This window comes from Xenopus laevis, chromosome 3S, assembly GCF_017654675.1.
Source record: "Xenopus laevis strain J_2021 chromosome 3S, Xenopus_laevis_v10.1, whole genome shotgun sequence".
Classification (NCBI taxonomy): domain Eukaryota; kingdom Metazoa; phylum Chordata; class Amphibia; order Anura; family Pipidae; genus Xenopus; species Xenopus laevis.
In genome coordinates, this window is record NC_054376.1 from 87,924,332 (window position 1) to 87,941,765 (window position 17,434).

The 17,434-nt window shown below is 36.3% G+C and overlaps 1 protein-coding gene across 1 annotated transcript in view; it reads right to left on the reverse strand.

The window, feature by feature from the left end:
* Positions 1 to 17,434, reverse strand: part of tbc1d15.S (TBC1 domain family member 15 S homeolog) — a 46,271-nt gene that overhangs the window by 20,559 nt on the left and 8,278 nt on the right. The window contains exons 5-8 of the mRNA XM_018255951.2: positions 13,027 to 13,237; positions 8,101 to 8,203; positions 6,214 to 6,411; positions 3,205 to 3,333 (exon numbers count right to left, since the gene is read on the reverse strand). Coding sequence (XP_018111440.1) covers positions 3,205 to 3,333; positions 6,214 to 6,411; positions 8,101 to 8,203; positions 13,027 to 13,237 — 641 coding nt within the window. The remainder of the gene's footprint in view (positions 1 to 3,204; positions 3,334 to 6,213; positions 6,412 to 8,100; positions 8,204 to 13,026; positions 13,238 to 17,434) is intronic.

Below are 17,434 nucleotides of genomic sequence, written 5' to 3' on the forward strand. Positions count from 1 at the left end.
GTTCAAGGCAAGAGATGTAAAAGGGCAATATTTATGTAAATATATATTCCAGTTTGGTAAGATTCTTTAATATGTCATTCAATTTGATATAAACTATCTGTTGCTTAAGTATTCATTTTGGGGGTATAGTTTTCCTTTAAACAGCAATGAGGATTTTTTCTGAGCTGTATCCTCATCTTGAACACGTAGGGTTTCTAGTACTGCCCTGATGAGACCTTCGAGCTGCATATACAGTGTCCATCTCTCCTGAATCGGAGGCCACAGAGGAAGAGACTATTTTGCCTTCGCTATCCTCCTTGTCAGAGGAGGGGAGTGTGGGAGAGCCCTTAAGAGGCATTTTCCTACTGCTATGTACCTATTTGTACTTGGTGGCAGCATTAGGGTTGGTGGTCATGTTTGCTTAAATCTTGTCTATGGATGAGGCCAGTTGTGGTATTCATTGCAGGTTAAAAAGTGACTGAGACAGTGACACAAGTGTCTCCCTTGGGAAAAGGTCCATGGGAAGGAGCAGCTGGGGCTGCCATCAGTTCGGAATCTGCTGGACGGGAAGCCTGTGTCTGGATTGGGCTGCAAGCAGAACAGAGCTGATCTACTTGGCCTCCTGAAATTTAGTGAGGCATTTTTAGCAAGCGAAAAATGTAACCATGTGTTTAAGAGTGTCTGCCCCCCTCGGAGAACAAATCCCCCCCTGCTGGGAGTCTGTCCTGTTTGATGTCTGAAAAGCAGGAGCTGCAGCCTGGATGCCAAGGGAGAGTCGCCTTGCTGATTGTAAGAGGAACAAGAGCCACATGTGTGCCAGAGGAGCTGCACGCTGGTGACATCGTAGAAGGTGTGAAGAGAACCCGCGGAAGAGGAAGTCACTTCTGCACACCGTCTGCGCTGGAAGAGAGAAGGACATGTTGGCTAAAAGTTCCCTTCCTCTGGAGGAAGGTATATGGGTGTTGTGGAATTTGAGTGTATGGTACCTGTGCAGGCAAGGCAGTTAGGGATCGCTCTGGGCAGATGCTTTAATTTAGTTATCCAGGGGGTGCGCTGATGCCAGGCATTCAACTCCTCCCTGTCGCAGCTGAAAGACCCCTTTTTCTAGTGCCTGTGGCTTACCATAGTACAGCCAGGGAATCCTGCATATGGGGCTACCCAGGAGTGAACATACAAGTGTCTGACACAGCCTCACTCGTGGTGATGATGCTATGCATCAACCGAGGTCTCCTTTAGTGGGGCCTGCCTAGAGGCCAGTCCAGCCTCCTGGTATGAAGGACACTGAAGAAACAGGAGCCCTTTGAGGATGGACAGGGGATGAAGGGAGAGTAGGAGGGTCTTCAGCTCTGATGTCATCAGTGTCCGTCCTCATGATAGGGGAGAGCCTTCACCCCACAGTCCATGTGTCCCCCTAGACGTGGGAGAAAACAATGTTTTGATGTGATTGAAAGCATTAAAATACATCAAAAACAAGATAAAAAGTCTGTGGAAATGCACCCGCAATAAAAAGAAATAAACTGAAAAATACATTTGGCGCATATGTTTCACTCAAATATAATTCCAATTTTTCAAGTTATTTTCTAGATTTAATATAACATAAGTGCTTAGGGTTATGGACACATATGCATTAATTATAAAGAGACACTTGTATATGCAGTACTGTACAATCACATAAAACATTAATAGACAGAGAATAGACAGGGGACAATAAAATAACAGAACCTAAATAACTATAGATATTTACCTTAAATGGGTGGTTCACATCAAATGAATTATTAGTATGATGCAGACAGTGATATTCTGCAACATCATGCAAGTGGTACTCCTTTTTTATTTTTTGTAGTTTTTGCATGATTTAACTTTTTGTTTAGCAGCTCTCCAGTCAGAAATTTCTGAAGCTATCTGGTTGCTAGGGTCTGAGTTACCGTAGCAAGCATGCAGCAGTTTCAATGAGAGACTGTAAGATGAATGGAAGAAAGCCTGAATAGAAAAATAAGTTATTCAAAGAAAATGCTAAAATAGTAGCCTCGCAGAGTAATCATGTTTGGCTACCTTAGTCACAGACCCCATTTGAGAGCTGAAAAGGGGCAGAAGAGACTAAACTGGGATTGAATTCTAGAAGTAAGTAGCAGCAAGAGATAATTTCTTAAAGTGGGATATAGCAGGTGAAGAGGGATGGTATGAAAAGGTGGTGACAGGGAGAGGATCCAATCCTTAAAGAAGAACTCCCCCCTCAAAGAGAAAGTCCCCATCCACTACACCTATAAGCTTCCCTCCCTGCATAGTCTGCATTATTCAAAAAATGTCCTTAAATTTCACACCGACCTCTTCATGCAGAGTAGCGAAGCGGAGATCAGGGGTGATAGAAAGGGGCTAGTGGATGGGCCTCTCTCTTTGGGGGGTCTAATTTTCCTTTAATTGGTAGCCATGATAAATATTTCAACAGAGGAGGAAACTGTTCTCTCCCTCATATGTCAGAAGGAAGCAGCAGAAGGAAGAATAATGGGAGTAATGCCAATTAGTAGCAAAATGGCATAGAACAGTGTGGAGAAAGTTAGCCACAGAGAAAAGATGGTTCAAAAGAAGTGAAGGCTTGACACAGGCCTCTCTGGGTCAAATTTACTTACCTTTGAAGTTGTGCCAGCGTTGGCTTCGCCACACTTTGCCAGGGCGCCTCTTATTCACTAAAATCTGAAGTTGCGCTCAGGGAGGCGAAAGGTAGCAAAGTTGCGCTAGCGTTAATTCGTCAAGCAAAGCGAAGTTACGCTATCGATGCCTAATTTGCATACAACGCTAAAGTACAATGGACGTATATGTAGCAGCAAATACATTACACTACACTACACAAGCCTGGGAAAGCTTCATAAAATAAAATAGAGTTATTTTGCCCTATTCATGTGCCCACTGTATAGTTTAGGTGCCATATGTTAGGAAATGTGGGGGGGGGGGGGGGTAACCCAAAAAATTTTACAATCTTTTTCAGCCTATCACCCTTAAAAACAACTTCGCCTGGCGCTTGAGTAGGTCCACTTCGCTAGCGTATTTACACCAGCGCCCGTTAGTAAATCGGCGAAGTAATGAAATGACGTCACGTTGGCGAATTTGCGCTAGCCACTTCGCCCTTTAGTAAATTTGCCCCTCTGAATGAGTGGGAATTCCAGTAGCTAGGATATCGTTTAATACATGGGTAAGAGCAGGAGAAGCATTTTTTTAAAATTACATTACCCCTTTAAAAATCATGTTCTTAATGTGATCCACATTACAAATTCTTCCTTCATGGTCTACATGGGCTTCCCATTCAGCTGTTGACAAAGGATTTGTTCGATGAACTTCTGGGCGTGTTCCAACATCAATCTAAAAAAGTGAAACTGTAATCACTAAAGGCATAGCCAAAATTGTCACATTCCCACAATGAAAAAGCACTTCAATTTATTCTAAGATGTATTCTAAGCTATGTCGAGAAAGAGCAAACAAGGCAGAGCACAAGAGGATTACTATTCCAAAAGAGTAGCAACTGGTTAAAAAGGGGAGAGAACTTTGTTTGGGAACACAAATGATACAGAAAAATTGTAAGTATTTATTTTAAAAAATATTACTAGCAACGTTCTAATATAATATATTCTTCTCTATTCTCTTTTTTGACTGGCCCTGCAGCACCCATTTGACTCTTGGCAAGATTATCAGTTCTTTCTGCCTTTCTGCTCCCTGCTTTGTATAATGTGTGCATCGGAAAAAATCTGATTAAAATCACCCTATGTGAGTCTAATCTGAATGTCCGATTTAATCTACGTGGGAACAGTATAAAATGGTAGCTTTGAGTGCATGGATTTGCTGCCGCTAACAATATCACACTCAGATCACAACCAGTTTGCCTGCAAGAAGGCTACAGAAATCCTTTTACTTCTTTAAGTTATTCTGATGGGCTTTAAAAAATGAGGTATGCTTTTCTAAGTATGAAGAGGCAAATTCAAAACATGAAAGCTTCCATCTAATTTACTGAATCTAAGGGTAATAAGGCTACATGAAAAATATGATTGCGTTCTTCAACAAAGAAGATATTAAAGACATATACTATTTGACAAGCTGCAACATAGCTACTGTTTAGGAGATTAAAAAATACCTTAAAATATCAAAAGATTAAATACATTATGCAAACTACTATTTTAAAACAACTTTTACTGGGTACTGTCTCACTAGTGCTATAAGGAAAATTAATAATATATCTAACAATTTATATTTTAAAATGTATGTATATACAGAAAAATGGGTCCCATAACCGATCATCTCTGTATATTATAAACCTGAACTAGAGCCGCCATAGTGCATAATTTTGCAAGGGAATTGTCACAGACTATTTGTCTACAGAAAGACAAAATATTAATATAAAAATATTGATGGCTCCATTAACCTGGTCTTTTTGCCATGAGAAGGCAAACAAAGTCTGCACATAATAAGTAAAGTTAAAGTACCACCAGTTTTCAGTTGTATTTACCATAAGAAGCAACACACTAATCTTACTTATCCTAAAGCTTAAAGGAAATGTCATCTATAAAATGCACTTCAAAAAAAAATTAGATGCATGAGAGGGACAAATACCGCTAGAAGTCCTCCATGTAAACAAATACCTTCCATCCCTCTGCTATGGCCTACTAGGTTTAAAGATAAGGAGCACGTTTTTATATCTAGTGCTTCTAGGTGGACTAGCAGAACAGACAGTAGAATGTGAATTTCAGATTTTGCCCTGAAATATTAAACACCAAAATATTTCTTCATTAACACAATAAGTAAAGGTAGATGGTTCCTTGATTCAATGAATCTGTTAATTATAAATCAGTGGCATACGTTTTATAAAGATCTGGGTGCTCCATAAATGTAACTAGAAAGCTTGTCAAAAAACTAAAAGCTTGGGTCAATATAATCAACTCTTGCTTCACAAATACAGATCATATTACTTGAAGGCAAAAAAGGCAATGGTGAGGCTACATAGGTATTGGGAAATGCCTCTCTGTTTATAATCAAAAATCATGATAACTTTTACAGGGCAATTCAATAAGACTATGTATAAACATACATATTCCTCAAAACTACTCTCAATACTAAGGATAATTCAATAGGGATAGTTTGTAGTTCAAAGTACCCTTAAAGGAAAACAATACCCAACAACAACGTAGGTCTCTATAAAAAAAAAATATATATATCGCATAAAACAGCCAATATACAAAACTGTGCTTCAGCTAAATGAACCATTTTCATTAGAAAAACTTTTAGTAGCAAGTGCCATTGTATAATCCTACATGGGCACACAAATGTTAGATCACAGAAAAAAGGGCAATATTTACTGATATCTATATTGCAGTTTGGTTAAGATTCTTTAATAGGCCAGTTAATATCATATATCTGTTGGTTAAGTATTCATTCTGGGGGGTATAGTTTTCCTTTAAGTTGCACACTGAAAGCAATAGCTGCCATAATATCATCTGGGCTCTTCCCAAACCTGAAGCATCATTCCTAAAGTCTACAAAAAAAATAGAAATTGGGTAAAACCTCTATGTTAAAACAAAAATTTTCTGTTTGCTAATTTTGAGTAGGACACCATTTTTTAACAAGTTTGGTACAAGTTGCCACAGGATAAACTTTCGGTCTGTGAAATGTTGGTGACGCATAGAACTCTCTAAGTTTTCTTTGTTGGGGCCACATTAAAAACAGGAGCAATAAAACGATCCACAACAGTCACATGCAGTGCATTAGGCTAAAGGAACAGGGAAGTAGTTTTATTTCCATTTCTACTTTCAGAAAAACAAATAATAGATAGGATACTGTAAAACTGAAAAGCAACAAAACACAAATAAAACACTATATTTTAGTATTAGTTGTATTACTTTATATTGCATAACTTTAAATTTTACTTCAAAAAATACATATTTTATTTACAGTATGTTGAAGGAGAGTTTGACTTTTTTGAAAAACATTTAAGAAGAGTGCAGGTCAGCAGTCTATATATATTTGAAATAATGTATTGAAATAAGTTCACTTTTATAAAATTTACATAGAGATACATTACCAGATTATTGAGAATTTCTGCGTAAATAAATTTGGTAAAACCCAATTCATGAATCCTTAAAAACATACATTTGCCTTTGTCATCTAAAGCATTTAGTGCATCCTGCTCAGGTCACACTGAATGGGTTAAATGCAGAATTGTTCAGGAGTTACTGCTATGATAGCAATACTTACACGAGTTATTACTTCAAATCCAGATTCTTCCTGTTGGTTTATTTTTAGATCTTGGATTGCATCACCCAAAAACTCTGCCATTTCCTGATGTGGCCTTTGTTGAGTAACAGGATCAGAACCTCGTATGGTGTCATACAAGTAGTTTGTAACTTTGGAAAAGCTAGCCATGGTTGCAGTATATGGGTCTTTCTTTAATTTCTGCAAAAAGTATAATAATATTTGCATCACAATAAGTATAAACTTACAAAACAGAAAATGAAACTGAAGGAATATGAACCTGACATGATACATGATATCAGTTTAGTGATACAAGCTAAAAAAACAAAGCAAATAAGCCATATTATTATTAGCTACCAAAAAGAAAGCACCAATAGAATAGATGCCTTAATTCACTGCAGGCTGATGTCTATTTCATTAAGAGTTTAAAGGACAGCAGATTAAAAGATATTTACTTTTGTGAGAATATAGGTGTGTCTAAGGGGCAGATTTATTAAAGGTTGAATTGACATTTTGTATTTTCAAATTGTTTTTATGGTCAAAACTGTCAAATTCGACAAGGGAGTTATCCAAATTCAATTAGAGTTTTTTTTATCATACTCTGGCCCTTTAAAAATTCAAATTTGACTATTCGCCACCTAAAACCTGCCGAATTACTGTATTAGTAAATGGGAGAGATACAGTGATTAATTTGGAGTTGTTTGTAGCCTTCCTGACAAAACTCGAATCGAGGTTGGTCGAATTCGATTTGAGTTTTCCAGTCTGTAAAATTTGTCCGAGGGACAGTTGTGCTCACCACTAATTTTTAAAACCATTAGGCGGGGTGCAATGAGGCTGTGACCACAAAATACATATAGACAAATACAAGAGTCCTCTGCACTCAACCCATTATCAATATATTGAAGACAGAGACATTTTGTGCATACTGCTACTGAAAAAAACACAACTTTCCCTTGTTTGTTATAGTTATACAGGAGCAGTGACCAGCTCCATGTTGTAGCTCCCACCCTCTCCAACTATAGTCAGGTGATCCCAATGGTGTCTAATAAAAGGGCAGCCAAGTTTGGGAGTTTTACTTTGAAAGCAGCTAGTAAGTTGCAGTTAAAGGAGAAGGAAAGCTACGGAGGCATTTTATTGCCAATAGATTAGCTGCAATAGTGCAAGCTAGAATGCTATATTTATTCTGTATAATGTTTTACCATACCTGAGTAAAAAGCTCTAGAAACTCTGTTTGTTTAGAATAGGAGCTGCAGTATTAACGTGGTGTGACATCACTTCCTGCCTGAGTCTCTCCCTGCTCTGGGCTCAGATTACAGTAGAGAAGGGAGGGGGGGGGGAAGAGGAGCAAACTGAGCATGCTCTTGCCCAGGGCAATGAGGTTTAAGCTGAAGGCAGGAAGTCTGATACAGAAGCCCATGTGTACACAATAGAAGGAAAGAAATGCAGTGTTTCTTTTGACAGGGGACTCAGAGCAGCACTACTTTGGGGGTTTACTGGTATATTTAGATGGACCTTTCTGATAAGGCTTACTTTGTTTTAACCTTTCCTTCTCCTTTAAAACTTAGTCCCTTTGTAAAATGTATAATGAAGCAATAGAATTCTTAATGAATCAGATAAAATTGAGCATAGGACTGGCCAGATATGGGATGACTTTGACGTAGTTGGCTAGTTAAAATATAATGCAATATATGGACAAACAATCCCTGTTTTGTTTAAAGGGTAAGGCATTTTTCAGTAGCAGTATGCACAAAATGTCTCTGTCTTAAATATATCGATAATGGGTTGAGTGCAGAGGACTCTTGTATTTGTCCATTTTAATGTCGGCAACATATACATTTAAATTATTTCCATAAACACAACTGATTTTCACAACCAGCATTTAATACTTACTTGATATAAATTATATGTTGACTCTTCCAGAAGGTTTTCAAAAGACTGAGAAAGGCTTTTGTTCTGGCAATTGACCAAAAGAATTCTGCCATCCTGCTCAGATCTGCAAAGAAAAATCAGATGAACCTTCTTACTAGTTATAAACACTTTGTTTGCAAATATTGTAATACAAGTTGAAAAAAAGTGGCGATATGATTATGAGGACAGCAGTAAACATAAAGGTGTTTCAGTCTGGCAGCTTAGTGATCCTGAACGGGTACAATTTGCTAAATTAGAAACAAGGTTGACTGTTACCTTTGAACTTGTAGCTTATATATATTTGTCATCTTCTTCCTTGTATTATACCTCCGCCACAGGTACAAATTCAACTGGAAGCAATAGTAGTAGTAGCAAGGAATAGCCTATGAGGCAGGTTAACTGCTCAAAGTGAATTTTATTGTTTGCACAACATGTCTCGAGCCTCCCGGCTCTCTGTCAAGTGTGCTAAATTAGGCAGGTTTATTTGCTAAAACTAAATTTTCTGAATTTATGGGGAAAAGAATTGACTAAACACGAATCCCTTTAATTTACCAATAAAACTTCTAGAAAAATGTAAAACTAAAAGCCGCAACAAAATAGAGGGTCAATTAGAATTGTCAACCCAAAAACTCAACTTCAATATTTCACAACCAGAAAATAGAAAAATTCTTTATTTCTGGTGAACTATCAAATAAACAACTGAACTGAATAATTTTGGAATGTCGAACAACCCTATAGCATATAAACAATCTTGTAAAACTTTACTTGTACTGAGAAATCTTCATCTTTTATTCAATGGATTCAAGTATGTATAAGAAAGCCATTTTTCAGTTTTTTTTAGAAAGCCAATATCTTCCCTTTCTTTTTTATCCTTGACCAAACCCTCACACTTGTAATTTACAATTATCACATGTAAGATTTGTAGAAGAATTTTGGTTGAAGAAAGTGAGAATTTTAGGACAGAAAACCATAAACAATGTTTACATGTAAGGTCTGAGACAAACATTTAAGACTTTTGTGACAGACAGGGATGGCCATGCAACGGTCATATTGTTACACAAGGTAATATAAAGTATTTTTTATCTGAGGATTGATAATGGTAATTCAATGTATTTTAATTATTCTTGCACAAACAAAAACAGATGGCATGGAGAATACATTATTGAACCAAAATTCTTACTAAGTAAGTCAAAAGACTGAAGGAGGCTGGGTTGGAAGTATACGGTACATGGAGTGTTTAAGCTAAAATTGCTGGACACAAGCAAAGCTCACAAAAAAAACATATAAAAAGGATGTGTTTTTTTATCCATTTACAAATGGACAAAATGATTACACATGTACTGGCACAACCAAACACATTTCAAACTGAATCATGTGTTTGCAAAGTAATGTGTACAGGCATTGGATCTATTATAACAGAATGTCTGGGACCTGGGCTTTTCTATATTTGGGTTACAGAATACGAATAACCTGAAGCCATCAAAAAAACATACAAATGTTAAAAAGCCCAACAGGGTTGTAACTTACAATTGTAGCAGGCTAACATACATTCTAACAAACATCCATTAGACAAAATGCAAGAAAAAAGCCAAACACACATGAATTCAAAAGCACCTATGTAAGGGGCTGGCCATAAGTGCTGCATCATAAATTTTGGCAGTGCAAAGGTCTGAAAGCTCTTCCATTTGGAATATGGATACACATGTCCCTTAGAAAGGTCACAATGTAGCTTTTTTAAGACCCGAGAGTGCGGACATTGTTGTTCGATTATTGTTTATTTTAAGACTGCACCCAGGCACTGGCGGCTAATTTTGATGTTATATTAAAAAAAAAAAAAAAAAATTAGCAGAACCAACCGTTTATAAGGATATAATTTACAAGATATTCATGGCTTTTGTGTATTATATATACACACACACACACACACACACACACACACACACACACACACACACACACCATACTGTACCCAAGGAGCTCACAAGAAGAATCTTTTTAACAGATGACGAACAGCAAATAAAATGTTAAATGGAATCTGTGTGCTTTATAGATCAATTTATATGAACTGATCAAAATAGTAAAATAAAATCATCTATAAATTAAGGAAACAAAGCAGTCAAAAATATTTTCCATTTGAAGGAACTCATTTGCGCCACTAAATCAAAGTTTGCCACCTTAGTTTTGAAATCTGCATTTTCCATTATTAGGCAATAAAATCCTAAAGAGATTTTAGCTGTGATTTTATTGCAGGATATAAAACCTGTTTCTAGACATGACGAGCATATAAACAAAAATGAAAAGGCAGATGAACATGCTGTTACTGCAGTGAAAAAAAACCTATAAAGCTTATTTTGTAGAAATTACTGGAGAATTATAAATGCCAGGAGAATTTAAATGCTTTAAGGAAACTAAAGAACATACTAAAACTTACACATATGTGAAATAACAATTTTAAAAATATAATAAACACTAAGCCCCTTTTAAATGTGCAATAAGCAGTACATATGCAACTGGTAGCTGCTCTTCCACACATAATTCATTAGTTTTGCCACAAAAAGTAAAGACAAGACAGATAACGGCAATATTAGAGAAAGACATGCTGACCTGCCTGCATTAGAGAATATGTTTATTTTGGTGCACAGCTCTATTCTAAGTCAAATATTACTCTCCTGAACTAAATGCAATCACACTGATATAATCAGCAATTTTTTTGCTTCGGGGATAGAATGGATTTTTCTATTTCGCTTGTACTTCTACTACCCGACTGTTATTAAAGATTGAGATATGATCTTTAATATGTTTTATCTATTAACTTTCAACACAACAAGATGGCATGGCATTATGAGGTGAGAGGAAATCAAACATGAGATTTTCATGAATAAAGTCAGCAGGCACATAGCAGCAGAGGGGTCAAAGAAAGCCTAAGTAAAAGCAGCAGGCATTTTTCATTGATACTAAGCAGAGTAAAATTTATGGCAGGTTTGTTCTGCTCGTCTTTTGGGCTCATCTCAATTATTATTATAATAATTAGTAAAGCAAAATCACGACTTAAAGGTAAAATAACAAAAGAATAATTTAGAAATGTAAATACAATTGCAATTCATAATTAGATGTTTAAAAGGAACTGTCTCAAAGGGATTCTGTGATGGGAAACCATGTTTAAAAAAAAAAATAGCACTCCGACAGAATCCTGCATTAAAATCTGTTTTTCAAAAAAGCAAACAGACTGATGGCTGAAGGTGCTCTCAGCCATGTGACTTGTGCTCTGATAAACTTCAGTCGCTCATTACTTTTGCAATTTGGATTGATATTACCCCCCTCACTTTCCCCTCCAGCAACTTATCAACAGAACAATGCCCCACCTAGTGGTAAATATGAGAATAGCACTGAAAAGTAAAACACCCAAGTTTGGCCATGACATTGAAGGGGTGGTTCACCTTTAAGTTAACTTTTTGAATGTTATAAAATTGACCAATTGTAAGCAATTTTGCAATTGGTCTTCATTATTTATTTTCTATAGTTTTCGAGTTATATGCCTTCTTCTTCTGACTCTTTCCAGCTTTGAAATGGGGGCCACTGATCCCCATCTAAAAAACAAGTGCTCTCTAAGGCTACAAATGTATTGTTATTTCTACTTTTTATTCCTCATCTTTCTATTCAGGCCTCTCCTATTCATATTTCAGTCTCTTATTTAAATCAATGCATGGTTGCTAGGGTCATTTGGACCCTAGCCACCAGATTGCTGAAATTGCAAACTGGAGAGCTGCTGAATAAAAAGCTAAATAACTCAAAAAACACAAATAATAAAAAATGAAAACTAATTGCAAATTGTTTCAGAATATCGCTCTCTACATCATACTAAGAGTTAACTCACAGGTGAACAACCCCTTTGAGTAGGAGAAACAGTAGCTTAGCTGAAAGCAGTTCCTTTGAACGGTGCTAGCACTTTCTGAAAAGCACAGGATCAGGCACAATTTAAATTTATTGGAACAAGAATACAATTTTAAATGGTTGAATAAGTTATTTGCAATAACCCCAGTGTAATTTAGTAATAAAATCCACAGCATAAAATCATAACAGAATTCCTTTAAGCGTAACTTATATGTATAAGATTGTTCAGAATTCTCCAAAATATTACTGTTTTCCACAGTGTCTAATGAAACAAACAATTCTTAAATTATTGACCACTTTGCTTCATCTCTGTAGGTGCATACCTCCCAACATTTTGGAAATAAAAAGAGGGTGGAAAAAAGTTTCAGCATGTTTCCAAATAATTTGTAATAGCAGCTCCATGTTGTTTCTGAACACTGCCACTGCAATTACTGTAATATTATTGTTCCTAGTCATTACACTATCCCTTTCATGGAAATAGCAAATGCCAACAAGGGCTATTTAGAAAACTCCCATTATAACAATTAGGACAAATCCTATAGCAACTCTGTATTTGCCTATAGCCACTCTGTATTTCACGTGTCTTGGTATGCTTCCTTGTCCTTTTTTTTTACTTTTACTTTATTATGTGATAAGTATCTTTCATCTTGAGTTTATTAATATGGTTCTGTTATAATGAATATAGCTACAAAACAAACATCAGCATCAGTTTCTGATCTTCCATAGACATGATCATTCCAAGTTCCTTTGCGAAGACAGAACCATAAGTGCAAACAAACGCACTTGCTTTAGAAAAATAACTCTAATCTGCAAGTGCTATATTTCTAAGACTGCATACATTTTTTTTGTACCAAGAATAACAAAACAGTTTATTTAATTTCTGAATATTATTAGTTTACAGTATTGATACCTACACCTGAATTGAAAAAATAAGTGCTTATTGTTATTTATAGTTTTATACCACATCTACAATTTTTGTAATAGAACAAAAGGCCTAGAGCTTCAGCTGATACTTACTCACAAAAGATGACATGCTTCGCTAGGCACTCAAGCAGAAGTTCGCTTCCTCCTTGATGGAAATGAAGAGCTGGAAGGACAACATCATCCTTCAAGCAGAAAACAAAATAAGACCACCCCATGCCTTCTTTGTTCTGTTTAATTGACTTCAAGTCTGCCAAGTTGAAGAGGAATGACCATTTGCTCTGGCTATTTAGGGGACTCTGAACACCTAAAGAACAAAAGAAAAACCACAACCTTATGATTAATATTATATATATATATATATATATATATATATATATATATATATATATATATATATATATATATATATATATATATATATATATATATATATCTATATCTATATCTATATCTATATCTATATATATATATCTATATCTATATATAGCATTTTTATAAGAAACCAGACTGTATGCAGTGAAATTCTCCCTTCATTTACTGCTGTGGATGGGAATTGTCAGATGGTCCCTAACTGCTCTGCAGGGAAAAAAAAAAATCACACTTCAGGAGGAGCCCCTGCCTTACTGTAGAGATTTGGATTGGATTTTATTTTTGCCTTTACATCTCTTTACTGTTTCCAGCTCCAGCGACAAAGATCATGGAGCCAGATTTAAACAAATAAACTGGGATTCTATTTGGAGGATTATTTTGCAGCAGCCACTGGTTCTGCAGCAAACGTTTGGAAAACGTTTGAATTAAACAATACAAAAACTATAAAATCCACATTAGATTACATGACTACACAGGACCCAGTGCAGTCTGTATATTCTGATTATTAATCAGTCTCGCTGTATCAGCTTCTGGCTTGTGATATTTTGATAATTTATGACGATCCCTAAGCAGACCACATTGAGCATGTGCACAGTCTTGGTCTTGCAAAGATTTTTAACAAGGTTACAAGATGGTGACCTCCTGTGGCCAACTTTGAAAGCATAAATCATCTGTTCGATTGGGCTTGTGGTTCTTTTTCAGAAGATATATATATATATATATATATATATATATATATATATATATAGTCCAAAAGGATGTATGAATGAAAGAAAACAAAGTTTTATTGCGACGTTTCGGCTCTGATACTAGAGCCTTCCTCAGGTCCTGAGGAAGGCTCTAGTATCAGAGCCGAAACGTCGCTTTCTTTCATTCATACAAGTCCTGTGTGTGCGGTTTTTCCAATCCTTGTACACATTTATCTTAAACCTGCACCCAGGCAGTTGGCCTCTGTTTGTATGAGTGCTCCAGTCCGAGGACGAATATATATAGTGAATATATATATATATAGTGAAAAAGGATTGCGGCACTCACAGGGTTTTAGTGAAAAAACAAAAAATGTTTTATTATTAAGCCTCAACGTTTCGATCCCCCACAGGGATCTTCGTCAGGAGCAAAAACAAACAAACATCCAGTACCCAGCACCCACAACCCCCCAGAGGTAAAGGTGCTGGATGTTTGTTTGTTTTTGCTCCTGACGAAGATCCCTGTGGGGGATCGAAACGTTGAGGCTTAATAATAAAACATTTTTTGTTTTTTCACTAAAACCCTGTGAGTGCCGCAATCCTTTTTCACTGCTTATTTCCCATGCTGGCACCCAATATATATATATATATATATATAGTCTCAGAGTATACCGGTACTCACCATATAGCAAATTGAATCCCAGGTGCTCCTCGTTATAATGTATAATAAGGAGAAATATCTAGGAGCACTCATGGATAAATTCAAGTGTCTTTATTCCTAACAATGGTTCAAGGTGAACCAAAATGCATAGATGTGGGGGATTTTGTGAATACCTGAATAAAGACACTTGAATTTATCCGTGAGTGCTCCTAAATACTTCTACTTATTTATTTATTTATATTAATATATAGGTATATGCATATATGTGCATTGGGGTTCAGTTGGAGGTTGAATTTGATGGACTGTTTTATAACTAACATTTTTTTTAACTATGTAAAAAATGGTCAGGTCTAACTACTTTTAATGGCTTTAAATACTCTAAGACCATGATTATAATTGCTGCTTCTATAATAGACAGATATTTCAGCACTTGTTTTAATTTATCGCTTTAACAAGCCTTAAAGTGATACTGACACGTTCCTATAAAAATCATAGAAACTTGTCAGTATGAAGTAAATGCTGCACAGGAAATATTTCCCCTCAAAGCCCCCGCAAAGCCTCCCCCAGCCCACGCAAACCCTCACTCACCTGACCCTACTAAAAGATCTCCTCAACCGTTTCATACATCTTCCGTTTTACTTCACTGACGCAGGGCTGGGGGCGGCGTGATCCTTCCATAGGCGGATTACTAATCAATACAGGACTTCAGCCTATGGAAGGATCGCTCCGCCCCCAGCCCCTGTTCTGCAGATACATTTTGATAGAATGTCTTCAGTGGCTAGGGAGATTTTTTTTCCAATTACAAAAAAATTAATATATAGGCCTATATATATATGAATAGGGCCCTGGCCTTGAACTTTCCCTCCACAATAATATCCACCTGACTACAGTTTTACAGTCTCAAAAGCATGACACTGTCCCAGAAACGATTCTGTAATTTTCCCCTACTTGTTACCATCACAGCAAAAAAAAAAAAAAAATGTAATTGGACCAACTTTAAGTTTTAAGCAGTGGATGAGCTCACCTGAGCTAAAGTGAGAATAAATATAACGCATTTTAGTTTCATGAACTAATGCATTTAATCAATAGTTACTTTCCTGTAATAACTGAAGATTGTAATAGACAAAGCCTTAGCGCCACTGATATCTAATATGAATGTGTTGCATGCTCGAGTGAGATTAAAAACCATGCTGGCATATCTAAGAAAATAACCTTTTGGCCTCTATCAAAACAAGCTTAAAAATTACTACAGCTTATGCCCAAGTGGCTTAATTAATAATCTTATATTTTCAGACAAATGCCAGCGAAGTAGTGAACAAGATTTGGAACAGCAATTTTCTTGTACAATAATTCAAGGTCTAGTACTGATTAATTTATGACTGGAGTAAAGTTGTTAAAGGGATACTGTCATGGGAAAAAAAAACATTTTCAAAATGAATCAGTTAATGGTGCTGCTCCAGCAGAATTCTGCACTGAAATCCATTTCTACAAAAGAGCAAACAGATTTTTTTATATTCAATTTTGAAATCTGACATGGGGCTAGACATATTGTCAATTTCCCAGCTGCCCCAAGTCATGTAACTTGTGCTCTAATAAACTTCAATCACTCTTTACTGCTGTACTGCAAGTTAGAGTGATATCACCCTCCTCCCTTTTTTCCCCCCAGCAGCCAAACAAAAGAACAATGGCAAATAACCACATAGCAGCTCCCTAGCACAAGATAACAGCTGCCTGGCAGATCTAAGAACAGCACTCAATAGTAAAAACCCATGTCCCACTGAGACACATTCAGTTACATTGAGAAGGAAAAACAGCAGCCTGCCAGAAAGCATTTCTCTCCTAAAGTGCAGGCACAAGTCACATGACTGGGGGCAGCTGGGAAATTGAAAAATGTCAGGTCTCAAAATTAGAATATAAAAAAATCTGTTTGCTCTTTTGAGAAATGGATTTCAGTGCAGAATTCTGCTGGAGTAGCACTATTAACTGATGTGTTTTGAAAAAAACATGTTTTCCGATGACAGGATCCCTTTAACATTTTATCATTGCTTCTCCGAGAGTTTCACATTGCTTCTCATAATGAAATATTACAATATGAACACATAGGTTGGTACAGACAAACAGTTACAAAGAAACTCTAAAGTGAATAAAGCTTCATTTAAGGTTAAAGAAGTATGCTATATGCCTCTAAGGAAAAACTTTGCCAAGTGAAAGAAGTCAACTGGAGCAAACCTGATTTTCAGATTTATTTTATATACCTTATAGAGGTATTCACATTTTTTTCAGATCATTTGGTCCTTTTTTCTATTCATACTTTTTACAATACGAAATTTTAATGAACTAAATGACAATTGTGGTTTTAGAGTTTGTGAGTTTAGTCATGGTTTCCAAAACCACTAAAATTCGACTTTTAATAAAAAGCATCCAGAACATTGGGGTGCCAGTGTATGTTATCTAATCTACAAAAGCATTTAACACAATACCACACAACATTTTGGTCTGGAACACAATATTTGTACAGAACTGGTTGAAGGATGGATAACAAAGAGGTTGTAAATGAAAACATTTTCTACTGGGACTAGTGTTGTAAGTGGTAGTGGAGGGGTTTGTCTCTATTGCTGCTGCTGCTGCTGCTGCTGCTGCTGCTACTACTACTACTACTACTACATTATTTCCATGCAGGATGCAGACACTTAAATCCTTATAAAGACCATTATCTTTTAGTCTGTTATTCTGCTAGATTAACACCTGAAAAATCAGAAATAATACATTTAGGGTAGGGGCAGAC